Source organism: Blennius ocellaris (genome assembly GCF_963422515.1).
Source record: "Blennius ocellaris genome assembly, chromosome: 6".
NCBI classification, from domain to species: domain Eukaryota; kingdom Metazoa; phylum Chordata; class Actinopteri; order Blenniiformes; family Blenniidae; genus Blennius; species Blennius ocellaris.
The window spans coordinates 17,408,066-17,422,155 of NC_137655.1; the positions used below are offsets into that span (position 1 = coordinate 17,408,066).

At 42.2% G+C, this 14,090-nt stretch overlaps 1 protein-coding gene across 3 annotated transcripts in view; it reads left to right on the forward strand.

Annotated features, from left to right (window-relative positions):
* The window catches only part of uggt2 (UDP-glucose glycoprotein glucosyltransferase 2), a 42,240-nt gene that overhangs the window by 15,995 nt on the left and 12,155 nt on the right, over window positions 1–14,090 (forward strand). Inside the window, exons 21-33 of one of the 3 annotated variants that reach the window (XR_013936669.1) lie at window positions 2,350–2,444; window positions 3,021–3,227; window positions 5,377–5,508; window positions 6,279–6,409; window positions 6,732–6,827; window positions 7,078–7,180; window positions 7,552–7,631; window positions 9,790–9,979; window positions 10,117–10,275; window positions 10,400–10,485; window positions 13,507–13,591; window positions 13,750–13,832; window positions 13,987–14,029. Coding sequence is in view for 2 of the 3 variants with exons in the window: in XM_080498763.1 (XP_080354889.1) it covers window positions 2,350–2,444; window positions 3,021–3,227; window positions 5,377–5,508; window positions 6,279–6,409; window positions 6,732–6,827; window positions 7,078–7,180; window positions 7,552–7,631; window positions 9,790–9,979; window positions 10,117–10,275; window positions 10,400–10,485; window positions 13,507–13,591; window positions 13,750–13,832; window positions 13,987–14,067 (1,528 nt within the window). In the remaining variant the exon portion in view is untranslated. Of the gene's footprint in view, window positions 1–2,349; window positions 2,445–3,020; window positions 3,228–5,376; window positions 5,509–6,278; window positions 6,410–6,731; window positions 6,828–7,077; window positions 7,181–7,551; window positions 7,632–9,789; window positions 9,980–10,116; window positions 10,276–10,399; window positions 10,486–13,506; window positions 13,592–13,749; window positions 13,833–13,986; window positions 14,068–14,090 lie in introns of all 3 variants that reach the window. The other 2 variants (XM_080498763.1, XM_080498764.1) reach the window with 2 other exon arrangements.

Below are 14,090 nucleotides of genomic sequence, written 5' to 3' on the forward strand. Positions count from 1 at the left end.
TTTCATGTATTGTTAAAAGGCTTGGACTAAAGCAACAACAACAACAACAAAAGAAAATATTCCTGGACTGAAGCCTTGTTGTGATGATCTAATGATCTCCAGAACTATGCCATCCAGAGTACATGCTCCTGGTATTGCCACCCAAGGCGGCAGATCTTGAATGAAGGCCCAGAAAACACATCCAAAAAATAACGGATGAAAAGAAACAACCCATTAAGTTGTCTACACCCTTCCTGGACAAACGGTCACTGGGATCCACCCCCGGAGTCTTACAAGCCCCTGGCTGGCGGCCACACAGTAGGATTTTGTCCTGATCGGAGGATCGCCTCCCTGCGGTTTAAGGTTTCAGGGAGGAAAACTCTGATTGTAGTTTGTGCTTATGCACCAAACAGCAGCTCGGGGTATTTAGCCTTCTCTGATTGGGTGGAATGACCTGCCCGGTCTGAACCCGAGTGGTGAGTTATTGGACTTTTGTGGTCCGGAGGGTTACTTGAAAAATGATAGCTGTCAAAAAATGTAATCAGTACCTTACTCTAAGTATTAAAATAAAACAGTAATGTACCAGAGTACTTTTAGTTACTTTTGGATTACTTCATCAGCTAAACATAAAAAAAATAAAAGAACAGAATGTGTCATCTGCTCAGTACATTGACAAATCTTGACAAATCAGGTGTCAAAGACTGATTTTTTTTTTAAGAACAATCAAAACCAACAAATAAAGCTTTCAATTATTTAAGTGTTAGTCCTCAAAACAATTTCTGTTCAAGAAAATGTGCTCATCTTTTTCAAAACACTTTCAAAACTCTCTCTCTCTCCCTCTCTCATCCCGTTTCCTCATTCGTTTTAATGTTGTTGTTTTTTCCGGACCAAATATAAATGTTTGATAGGTTTGAGAGGCTGTATCTGGCAGCATAAATCACTGATGATAATAACTGAACAACCCGCTACTAAATCAATGAACACATTTTTTATAAAAAGTTATAGCGCGTGTAGCCCCAATTAATACCTAAAACACGAGCTCCTCTGAACGTATTGAGAATGGCTTTACTACCATCAGGACAAGTAATGGTACTGACAGGTTAGTGAGCGAATAAAACTAGTTGACAGAGTCCAGGTGTGTATCAGTAAAAGTAAGCGGGTTTTTTTCCAACCTGTAGATGTTTCTTCGGGTTGGACGTCGAGTCCCTGGTCGTTCACAGCACTTTCACGGCGGGGAGGCATAATTTGCATTGTACAGAGAGGTTAAGAGACTTCTCCGACTTCAAAACAAAAGGATGTCGGAGTTTCCAGCCAGAAAGTGCGTTTCTATCCCCGGGAGCAGCCATGACGAGAGCAGCTGGCTGCAGAGTCCATGGCAACGCGTCAGTGCCGGCAAGTGTGCGTCAGCAAGTGTCGCAATGCCAGTGGACGGCGCATGTGACAGCTGCATTTCTAGTTTATTTCATCTGATTTTCTATTGTAATCCCGCTCGCTAGTCCCAGTTTTTATGAAATATACCTGTAACGAGGATTACAAATTTTTTCTATGTACTGTAACGGATTACAGTTACAATTTCTTTGTATCCTAATTGTGTAACGCCGTTACGTGTTGTCCGTTACTCCCAAAACCCTGGTACTCGGCCATAACAAACATCAGGTACGAACACAAGGACGCACATGTATACTTGGTACCGGAGCTCCTTGGGTCTCCTGACCTGAGACTGTATGTTCTGGACATCTCGGGTGAAGACAACTCGGTGGTGAGTTGGATCAGGTAGAGGGTTCGGCTGCAGGCCAGAGCTGGCAGACCCAAGCTCATACTGAGTACTAGCCTTGTTCCAAATGATTTCCACTGCAACCTCCATGAGAATTTTTCCCATGTATCGGGACTTTGGACACTGTTAATGACCTCAATTGTGGAAGCAGCTATGCTCAGCCATGGTTGCCTCCCATTAGATGTTTTCAAGACGCATCCGACAGGGAATAGGCTCCTGGTCTTCCACCATCAGCATGCTTGTTGCTTATTGTACCCTCATGGCCTTCATAGCCTCAGGACCTAAATCCACTGGAGTACCTTTGGGATGTAATACAATGTGAAATATGCAGCAGGAATAAGACACAGGTTAGAAATCAGCTACAGCACAGCAGTGCTTTCATGTCTGCACACACCAGAAAGACCTTAAATACTTCTGTTGCATTTAATGTCACAACAAATGAAAATAAAGGATGCTGGGCTGCTCCAGGAGCGAAGGAGAGTTGTTTGGCCGTAGTTCGGTATGCTGTGTGAATCCCTTTACCTGATGCTGAAATTCAATGCCGCATTAAATGAAACAATTGAGAGTATTACAGAGGCTTTGGTCTTTTATCTTAGATGACGATGGGATGACTGCTGTGACCATGTGGATAGCTGGGGATTTTCAGAAAGTTTCAGGAAGAAAACTATTGCTTAATGCTCTGAAACATGTGGTGAGTACAATTACTATACTATTCCATTCTCCCTGTTCTTTTATCACGTAATCATGTTGCATGGGGGGCATAACAAACAAATCCGCTACTCTAAACAATGCATTCAGCTAAACTTTGAATGAAATGTTGCATTTGTCATACCTACTGAAAATCAATGTGTCACATACAAACAGAGAAGATGACAAGTGATTATTGGGACAAGTCTTAATGACTCGGAATAAATTGTCTGTTGTGTGCGCCCACAAATTCCCCAGCACGAGTGCTTTTCAACTGAATGATGTACTGTTTATACACTTGAGATGAATTAGGTGCAATACAAGCCAGCTATTTCTCTGTCAAGAAAAGAAAGTATTACTAGGAACAAATAGAGGAGGAGAAACCTTTACTGTTACTTTTAAGCAATCACACTATCTTCCTGGTGCTTTGGCTCTGTGACACTTGTGGTCTGTGGATATATGAGAATGCGCGATATTAGTGTGAATTATATCACTGCTGTGTGTGTGTGTGTGTGTGTGTGTGTGTGTGTGTGTGTGTGTGTGTGTGTGTGTGTGTGTGTGTGTGTGTGTGTGTGAGCAGAAGGCCAGTCCAGGGGTGCGCGTGGGGGTGATAGATAACCCTAGTGAGAAGCCCTGGGAAGATAACACGGCGCTGTACCGGGCTATATGGGCCTCTCTCATCACCCAGAAGAATAAGGCTGCAGCGGAGTTTGTGCTTAAACTCCTGAAAGAGGAGAGCAGCCAGCTCCTCCAGCAGGGGACCAAGATGAAGGACTTACTGATGCAGGTAAAGAAGGAATTAAGGAAAAGCAGTTCCGTTTGTTTTTGTTACTTGGAAGATAACCAGATTCCACATTTGCATATCTTTTATTTTCCAGTTCAAGTTTTTCAAATTCTGTGGTGTTTTTTTCTTCTTCTTCTTTTTTTTTTTAAAATTGCATGAAAGTGGAACATTGTATTTGACGGCTGAGGTGAAGTTTATCATCACTATAATGGTATGAAGGTGAAATTGAACCATGGGACTTAATTGTCGGGGCTGTATTACAGTTGCAACAATTGAGAGGATTTTACCAAATATATCCATATAAAAGAATGTTAAAATAAACACATCATCATTTATATTCTTGTGTTGCCACTTTTTTTTTATAGACAATAAGCAACATTTAAGAGCAGAAACTTTATTATAGTGTATTCAGAATAAAAGTATCCGTGCTTTCGAAACACACATTTAATCAGCGTTGCTTTTGTACGTTTACCAAACGTGAATGATTAATATTGTTGTGTTGCAGACAGTTATTGATCCAGTCTAGGAACATGTCATCAAGATGACTACGAAGGACTGAATGACACCTAAAGTGAAACTCCAAACATTGTTCATCAGTCATCTTATTTCATAGTTTATCCTTTATTTTATTTCATTCATTGATTTTCACTGTGCAAGCTGCTGTCCAGTTATGTGTGCACTGAAACATGAGCCCATTCCATGGTGAAGTGTGATTCAGTGGAACTTTAAAGGTTTAATCAGTGTGTGAACTATTGAAGGCCTCTGAACCAAGATTTCATGTTCATCAATTTTAGATGTTCTATCGTGTAAAACAGTTTATTTATTTGCCTCAGCTCTGAACTAATGGCATCATGAGTGTACAACCCACAGTGGAGGGGATTTCAATATTGCATGGGGATAAATCTTAGTTTGAGATATGATAACCTACCATAGAAAATCATTGATTTAACGTGGTTGACGAGCTCAACACTACAAACTTGAAACCAATGGCTGTGTGTGACCTCTTGTGAGGATTTGTTTGACTCCTCTTTGCTCATGTAAGCACACAGTGAGAGGAAATAGTGATTGATGAGTCCATCTTCTCAAAGCAGAATATGTTTAGGATTAGCCTGTGCGTGCTATAAGGTGTGCGGCCTGCTTACTGTCAGATCTACTTTAACAGTCACAGCGGCCATAATAAGGTGAGCCGGACACACCATATCTTTAATTGAAAAGAGCTGGTGCATACCTGGTCTCCTGGAGCTAATGAATAGCTGCTCTCCCTCTTACCGCTCGTGGTTGTGAAAGCGAGATGTGTCTCGCCAAGCCTGACCATCACTGCTGCTGCTTGTAAGTTTAAAGCACTGATGTTCTCCGTGCTATATTGTCCAGCACCCACCCACACAATATGTCCCATAAGCAGACAAATTATTAGTCACTAATCAACAAATCAGCTGACAGAGAAGCTCCTCGCTCTCCCATCAGGAGTAAGTCATAGAGTACATGTTGCAATTGGGACCTACCATAGCAAACAGCCCTTCAATTATACTAACCTTAAACAACAGGGAGGGAAAAGGGCTGGAAATAGCAACTGAAAGATAGGTAGGAGCTAGCTGTGTGACTTGAGACCCAAAGCCAAGGGATATGAGTTTATTATTGGCTGCCAGACAGACTTGCTGACTGGATTGTGCTGACATTATTGGTATTTCACCTGTTCTCCTGAGGAGGGATATGTTGGAGAAACTAATAACCTGACTCCACAAACCCTCCATACTCCCACACCTAATTTGTTATAGACCAAAATGGCTGGAGTTTAATTAAGTTTGGAATATTAATTACAAATTGATTAATCTCATTTTCACACGTGCGTTTTTGACAGCTCGGCCCCAAGTATTTTATGTCTGAAAACTGTAATAATTATGCTGATGCCAAGCATCAATGATATTGTGAATAATTGCCGGCCCCACATACATCATTGCATCCGTCATCGCATTCACTGTGATGTTTTTATGGGCAAGCAGGAACTGGAGAAATGTCCTTCAGCGACTTTACTGGATCCTTCAGTTACATCACCAAATCATGCGTCATCTTACAAATACTTTGGGATTGGGGGAGCCAGCAGTGCAATCAATTAAACTAACGACCTAAACAAACTTTTGTTTTTCTGCTCCAGGGCATGGATGCTGATGCCTTTGAGAAGAAATTCAACACGCTGGAAGTGGATTTCATCCGCAGTCAGCAGCTGTTCTGTCGAGATGTCCTGAAACTCGGTCCTGGACAGCGGGCTGTGATCAGCAATGGCAGGGTGAGCGCACTCCAGTTTCAACAAAGTTCTACAAGTGTCTTCATCAACAGCAAGACGTTTGGACTTAAGTGATATGGCTTAGATTTTAGCAAGGCTTAACTATGAATTTTACTCAAGTTTTTTTATATATAGCACATTTAAAAAGAAGATTATTTGACCTGAATTAATTCAATAATTGCACCGCCTTGATAATATGAAGATCACACAACTTTGTGAACCAGAAAAAAAAGGCACTAGATACAGTAAATGTCTCTGGTATTATGTGTTACAATGGCGTAGGATCATCAGTGTGGCTGCGGTCTGCAGGATTTTTCCCCCACTGGTGCTTTCAGAATGTTTGCTTAGCACTGTCAAATCAGCAAGATGTCCATTTCTCAAAGGTCACAGGTGGCACACGCGGCACTGTGTGTGTTTGATCATCTATGTATGTGTTCAGTGCATGTGTGCACAGAGCCGATGACTGATGTCTCAGCAGTAGCATTGCTGACAGCCACAGATGAAAAAAAAAAGAAAAGAAAAAAAGCTAGCCCCTGAGATGGCAGCAACAATTAATACTATCTTACATCCCTTGGCTGCAGTGGCGGAGCTCTGCTCCCAGAATAGAAAGCATCTAAAATAAGAAGACATCACTGAATACCATGACTTTAAGTGTGTAAAACTCTCTGTCACAACTGCCTTGCAGTTAACATCTCCTGAAGAAGTTGTAAATGATACATGGTGAGATAAGAACTAGAAGATTCATGCTCGACTGTATTATTTCTTCATGTTAGACGTTGGGGCCGTTTGAAGACCATGAAGATTTCACTGTGGAAGATTTTCACTTGCTGGAGAAGATTACACTGAGAGGTTCTGCAGAAAAAGTCAAAGCCAGTGTTAAACAGATGGAGATGAAACCAAAACAGTATGTTTTTGCTTTTTCAGTCTTGTTAACTTAAACACAATGCCCCATATTGTTTCCCTCCTTAATTCCTTGCAATAGATATAGTTGCATCCATCCAACATTTTATGCATGAACAGGATGTTGTGAACATGAAGTTGTTTGGTAGCTACTTCTACTCTAATGTCATTGTTGAGGTACGCTCTCGTGATTCCTGAATTTCTTTTTGTAAACTTCCATACCAGGATTTAAATGTTTTATTTATTTATTTAAATTTGCGCTCTATTTTCTAATGCTTTCCGAAAAATATTGTTTCTTTGTGATGGACTGACTCTATTTCTGCCAGTGCCAGTGAGCTGGTCATGAAAGTCGATGCCCTCCTAAGTGCAGCCCCCAAAGGAGAAGTCAGAAGAGATGTCCACTTTCACAAAGACAACCACAGGTGGGAAATGTGTTTTTCCTTTTATTTTTTTTTTTATTTTTTTTTTTTTCTGTTTACCTATTGTCCCCTTAGCTCAGCAGGCTCTCGGGGCGGTATCCACTCCCATTTTGTTATAAAGAATCTGAAAATTGCCCTGTCATCATTTCAAGCAGTGCAGAAACGCGGATCTTTTGATTTGCAGTTCTGCTGAATAAGGATTGTACAACCTTGTGTTGTTGAATCCCCTTCGGTGTGCTGTTCTCCTCCTCAGTGTGCTCCGTCTCTCTCCGCGAGAGAACGAGGTGTTCTATGATGTTGTCGCCGTTGTTGACCCCCTCACGAGAGAGGCCCAGAAGATTTCTCCCCTGTTGATCGTAAGTCGTCTTCTGCTCTCCTATTCCTCTCCCCTATTCTTCCATCGATTCCTAATACAGCAAGGACACTCCAAAATCACTCAACGTGAGAGGAGAGCGATATAAAGCTTGCGAGAGTGTAAACATTCACACGGAATGAGTTTCAACCTCGGTCTAAAAACGACTATTCTTGTATGAACTGATCTTCATGAAAGTACGGGAAAGTATTGAATTGGCAGAACTGATTTAAATGTGAAAACGAATAGTATTTTTGTAGATTTTATTAACATGCACGAAATGGCATCAATCATGTATCTCACACTGCTCTTCCTCATCAAGCTTTTCTTTGTTCCTAATTGCTAACTGGACCTCTTTTCCAATGAACCTGGCAGGTGCTCAGTCAAGTGGTCAATGTGAGGCTGCAGGTGTTTATGAATTGCAAGGCCAAGTTGTCCGAGATGCCCCTCAAGAGGTGAGATCTAGTTCCAACTGTAATTAGATTTTCCTGTTTGGCTTGTTTGTGTATCCTCTTACTGCTGCAGAGTTAGCATCTCTGCCCGCTCCGTCCCTTTGTAAGATTATACTGCACAGATGCAATCTGCTTAATAACACTGCCTTATTGCTTTGGGCCTTTACTTGCTTCTCTGGGAACATTGCCTACAACTTTCCCAGCTGCAGTTCAACAACTACAACAAAAATAATAATAATAATTATCGAAATGTAAAACCATGGCAAATGTTGTAATTGTCCATTGACAATGTGTGTTTGTTTTTTTTTCTTCTTAAATTTGATGTGTTTTCTTCATAGTTTGTTCCATAACACGCCGAGTCATTTGAGACATTTGTTTACTAAAGTAGTGTAGAAATACCTCTCACTCTGGAATGATTATTTACTGAATGACATGTATGAACTAACCGAAACTTGACTGGTGAGTCTTCCAGTACTCATCAACCACATGTCTCAGCCTCCCTCCATGAAGCCATCCATTTTCTGCAATGAGCACAAACAGCTACATGATACATTTGTGTAAGACAGAAACAAGAAGTCTCCATGAGAGCAGCAAACAATCCTGTTACCCAACATTTAAGTATTCAGACACAAGTAATTGACCTTTGTAACAAAAATTGTTTTTCTGTGTTTTTTGGTTCTTTAATTCATTATTATCTGGTGTATTTTGTAATTAAGCCCTGTTTAGATGATACTCGCTCAGCTAGCACTAAAGCACAGACATGTTGAGCTGAATAGAGGTTTTCAATCAATACAGGATTGTTTTGGATCTTAAAATACTTTTCCCGAATTTCGCCACTGAAACTCGGCACTTTTGTTAAGGATGTGCTTCTAAAAGTCAGACTACGTGAACACAAAGAACTCATAGAAAGTTCTCTTTTGTAAATAAGGGTTTTTTGTTCAGCGCCTTGATGCTGTAGCTTAAAGAGGATGGATGTTTTGACTTCAACAACATCTTGAAATGTAGATTGGATTTGTCGCCACAAAGCTCAACATCCTAGTTCTGTGCACCTTTTACAACCAAAAACCTGCCAGTGTTATAGCTCACCCCAGATACTCCTGTCAGTGGGAACACATGAATACTGTTCCTGTGTCTGTGAGTTCATTTCATTGACTGGTGTACTCCTCATAGTGGTACGACCGGATCGGCGGCTCCAGGGCTGCTCATCTGCATTTTCTCAATTTTCCTCTAACTGAGAATGGTTCCAATCCGTGAGATGACCAAATCGAACGGAGATGGGGTTTGTCCTCTGGTGTGCTAATTTTTTTCCTTCCTTGACTACAACCTGGCTGTCACAGGAGGACTCCTGTGCTGTGATGGCAGCTCTCATCTCACCCCTGGAGTCATCATGAGCTCTGCTGTTTTACTATGAAAGAACTTTTGAGAAAACTTCCTGCGAATAGGAAATGTGCCGGTGTACCGTTGAAGTGCAACGTCTATCATCACACACCAATACTGACCCTGCATGTTTTAGGTCTCTCTCACTTGCAACATACGTGAGGGACTCGTTTTTGGGCTTTTTTTCTTTTCTTTTTTTTTTAATACAAGCTTGATGACATTAGAGTTCGGTGTGTTGAAGTAAGGTGACATTTAAAACGTGCAGGAGCAGGATTGGACATTTCTGAATTTACACTTTATCAGTACTCATTATGGCCCTCCGATGTGTCAGAGAGCACACAGAAGAAAAGCAATTACCATAAAAAGTTGCCTTGAGCGAGCCACTGCAACTACTCGAATAATAGAGAAAACGAAATTGTGTGGTGCACCGGCTGCTCCACCTATTTGGCTTATTGGCCGAGCAGGAACACTGGCAGTAATAGTATTAGTTTCCTCACTTTGAAGAAATTGTATATATCCAGCTGTCACAACAGAGCCCATCTCCTCTGTCTTAGAAGGTAGACTATTGCACAACATGTCATCATTTCAGTACTTGCCGAAGACGACACTGCATTTGTTGTTGGAAATTGCTGTCGGACTCCGGCTCCCAAATAAAAAACCCCCTGCTTATTATTCTACATTTTACTGCTCTCAGTTTTTATCACTATTATTATTATTATATTCACTGTATTTCTTAATGAGTAATTCTCATTCGATCGTCTCCTGATCATTTTTGTCTTCACAGTTTTTACCGCTTTGTCTTGGAGTCTGATGTGATTTTCTTGGCCAATGAGACGGTATCTCCAGGGCCCGTAGCCCGTTTCACTGAGCTCCCAGAGTCTCCGCTCCTCACTCTCAATATGATCACTCCAGAGAGCTGGATAGTGCAGGCAGTGCGCACTCCCCACGACTTGGACAACATCCATCTGCAGGAGGTATTGTGTTGCTTAGTCACTACTACCCTACGACACTGATTTTTTTTCTCACCTGCATGTATGGCAGAGGTCCTTTCACTCCCTTTCTATTTTTTTGGGGGGGGGGTGTGGACCTTGTAATTTGTGGTTCTCTCCAGGTGAGTGGGGTTGTCGCAGCAGAATTTGAACTGGAGCACCTCTTGCTGGAGGGCCACTGCTTTGACCTGTCAACAGGCCAGCCTCCCCGCGGACTGCAGTTCACCCTGGGCATGAGCCAGGACCCGCTCATGTATGACACCATTGTCATGGCTAACCTGGTCAGCAGCGTTTCCCACTCCCATCAATTATACCAAGACAGCTTTGCCGTGTCGTGACAAATGTTGGTATCTTTTATTTTGTAACTGCAACTATTCAGATTTTCACTATTTCCAACCATAACAGGGATATTTCCAGCTAAAAGCCAACCCCGGTGCCTGGACATTAAGATTACGTGAAGGGAGATCCGAAGAGATTTATCAGATTCTCACGTGAGTCTTTCTGGTCTTATAGCCAACATGTGTTGATGTGTTTTACTACAACAAAGTTAGTTAGGCAAATGTATCAGGTAGCTTTGTATATTGCTCAGAATCAAGGTTGTTTTCAGTTACCTCTCCGTTTCATACTGGTAGCTCGGAAACCCATCTCTATGGTAACGTGGAGAGCTGCTGACACTGTAGCAGCACAAGGTTTTGATGAGTGCAGGGAGTTCTGCTCAACATAGAAGGGAGAGAGACAGGTAGGAGGAAAGGGCTGCTATTAAAGAGAAGAGAAGAGAGGTGGGATGATTCAGCTGGTCACCTGCCATGCCATCCACCTCAGACTTTAGAATATCAGCAGCAGAATGTTTTTTAGTCGGGATAGCGTAGGTGTCAAAGGCTGCATAGATTAGACTGAGTGCAACGATGCTGTCTCGTGTGAATAGAAAAAAAAAAGATTTCTCTTTAGCTGGTTTGAGAAATTCCCGACAGAAATGCAACCTTTTGTGCCTGGCAGCTTTTTAATGCAGTGTTTTCACTTTGGATTTACTTTGGCATGTTTTGTTTTCATTTACAAGAGGGGTTTGATAAGTGTGTGTGTGTGTGTGTGTGTGTGTGTGTGTGTGTGTGTGTGTGTGTGTGTGTGTGTGTGTGTGTGTGGTGGTGGTGGGGGGGTCACACTTGCCCACCACTTGAGCCCCCCCCCCCCCCCCCCCCCCAATTTAAAACTAGATTAATTAACGAGCACTTTTTTGTGAAAATAAGTACCACTATAGCAGTAGAGTATCAGGACTTCCTTGTTCTGTTTTCTGCGTTTTCCCAGTCAGGATCATCTTCTTCCAATCAGCTCTCTCTCCATTTCCTGTCAGCTCTATCCTCATCGTCCTTTTCTCTCCTGCAAACTTGACCAAACCGTGCCAGCCCCGTCTCTGTCACTTCCCCACCGTTCTGTCCAACATGAGCTGCCCCACTAATGCACTCATTCCTAATTCTGTCCAGTCCATTCACTCCTAGTGGAAACCTCAACATCCTCAGATCTGCCACTTCCACTTAAGACAGCTGTCTTACTTCTCCTGCCTTCCAGGCCTTTCTCTAGAGGGAAGGCGGAGTATCAGATCCACTTGATTAAAATCCATATTAAGTAATCTGCTGTTCTTACTCTCTTCTCTCACTGTAAATACAAAGAAAGCAACACATCTTGAATACATGGAGATGCTAACCAGATAGGTTAGAGTTTTTATCTGGTTTATTTTTCCTGTACTCCGCCTCACGTCCTCTCAAGCGCTTCCCCAAAGGAAGCACGCCCCACACTTTGAAAACCATTGAGCGACAATAAATCAAATTTGTCCATTTTGAAGGAACTTGTAGCTCATTTCTCCAGTTTCCTCCGCCATAAGGAAGAATGATGGTCCCTCACAGTCAACTGTTGATAATCAAAACAGGGATGAGTCTTCAGCAGAAGCTGCTGTGCACCATACATGTCCGTGCAACCACAGATACGGGCCTCTCTGGCTGTCCTCACACAAGATTTAGGACACATACAGCCCACGGTTCCTTTGGAATCATATCAGACAACCAAGATTTATCCCCCAATCCTCCAGGTGAAGCTAAGAGGTGATGTCATTTTTCACCTTGGCAGTGTCATTATTCTTGTGGTTAGCGGCACTCTGCTCTGGTTAGGTGGCCGATCAGAGCGTAGTGGGAGTGTCTGTGCTCTCCAGTCCCAGAGTGTGCATTTTCCTTCTGAACCCTGTGCTGCTGCCGCGCCTCGTCCTGACAGCGATGAATGAGATGGCCCGCTCTCCTCTGCTCAGTGCAGAGATACAGATTGATCTCTGGTGCTTCCTAACAGGCGCCCTAAAGACTGATTTGCACCCATGACAGCAGAGGGGCCAAAAAACAAGCATCACTGGAACATGGGGTGGGGGGATTCTTTAGGTCCAGTGAAGGGGGGGCATTTATCATAGTGATAAGGCCAACATTTTTTGCCTTTAGTAAGCATTTGGGTTGTAATGGCATTTTGTGCATCATAGCCTCTTGCTCATCTCTTCCTGACTTTACTCTCTTGCGTTTTGACATCAGACTGCAGATTTTGACTTCCAAAACACATTTTCTACAGGGCAAATCAGTCCTAAAACAATTACATTGAAAGGCTGTGTTATTCAATCAATACTGTACAGACTTTGCTCATTAAATCAACCAGTATATACAGCATGGCTGGGAAGTAGTGATGGGTAAAATAATGGTAAGGTGATTCTTAATGATGATGGAGGGTAATGAATATGCCGGAGTGTGACCCTGGCAGCTGTCCCAGCGTTGGCTTTTAAGTGTGCTCTCTCACTGTCTGTCAGTGGTCCGTCCATTAGCAGCTGCTGTCTCCTCCCGTGAAGCGAGTCTGTAGTGTGTATGTGTTCTCGCTTTGTTGCCATGGGTAAAACATGAATACACCAACACACACACACACACACACACACACACAAAAAAGTCTTTCTCTTAAGCGGTGGATTCAAGGGAGCAAATTAAAAGCAAATCTTAATCAGAGTGATTGGTTGAAAAGTTCAATAAATGCCTGTAGAGGCTTTAAAGGAGCATTAATGATATGTTTCCACCAGCCTCATTTCCTTTCTTTTAATTATAGAGAAGTAGATGTGAAAGCCTTGGAAAATGAGCCTCAATTTTTGGGTGATTTCATTCAAATAGACCTTTAACTTTACTTAGTCATTCAGCAAACCATTGCACGATAAACTTCCATATACAGTTTAAATGATACACTTTTAGTAGCAAATCTTCTGTGGACACAACGTTTATCGTAAAGAAGTAAATATGTAACTTAACATTTGTAGCTCAGTGAAGATAACTTATGTGGGGTGAAATATCCTTTTTCTTGTAATATATACCATAGATCATTTAGGTACCGGTATTAGAAGATGAAGCTTGAGAATGAGTTCCAATTTTTATTTGTGTAATTTTTAGTTTCTATGTGGGCTTTATTTGTGTACGACTGCTCAGAGTAATTTTGCTTATTTATTCCAGGCACGATGGGACGGACTCACCTGCAGACGCCGGGGATGTCATCGTGGTGCTCAACAGTTTTCACAGTAAGATCATCAAAGTCAGGGTGAGTGTGCTTTTTACGTATACCTCAGATTAGACGGCCCATCGCTCTACTTTTCTGCAACGTCTACACCTTTGGCTTCCATTCACTGGTTACGAACCGTTACTGCACAGTCTGTATAATCAGAACATGTTGGGTCGGGTTCTGTTTCGCCGATACAGGTGCAGAAAAAGGCGGAGAAGATCGGTGAAGATCTTTTGAGTGAAAGTAGTGAAAGCAAAGGCATATGGGACTCCATAGCAAGGTGTGTAATCTCTTCTCCGACACGGCTAAATCTGGTGTACTGTAGTAGATATAAACCTCTCCTTGTGTGGACCACCAATATCCACTGTGTGAGCTCGTGGATTGATGGATATGCTGATTGGCCGTCCGTCTGTCAATTATACATTGCATTGCAGGAGATCTTACTCTTCTCCTGGATCCAGACTGCAATATTACGCTGTAAGATCTAGTCTTGCAAAAAATATGTGCTTCTGTAGGTATGTGTGTGCATTTGTGTGCC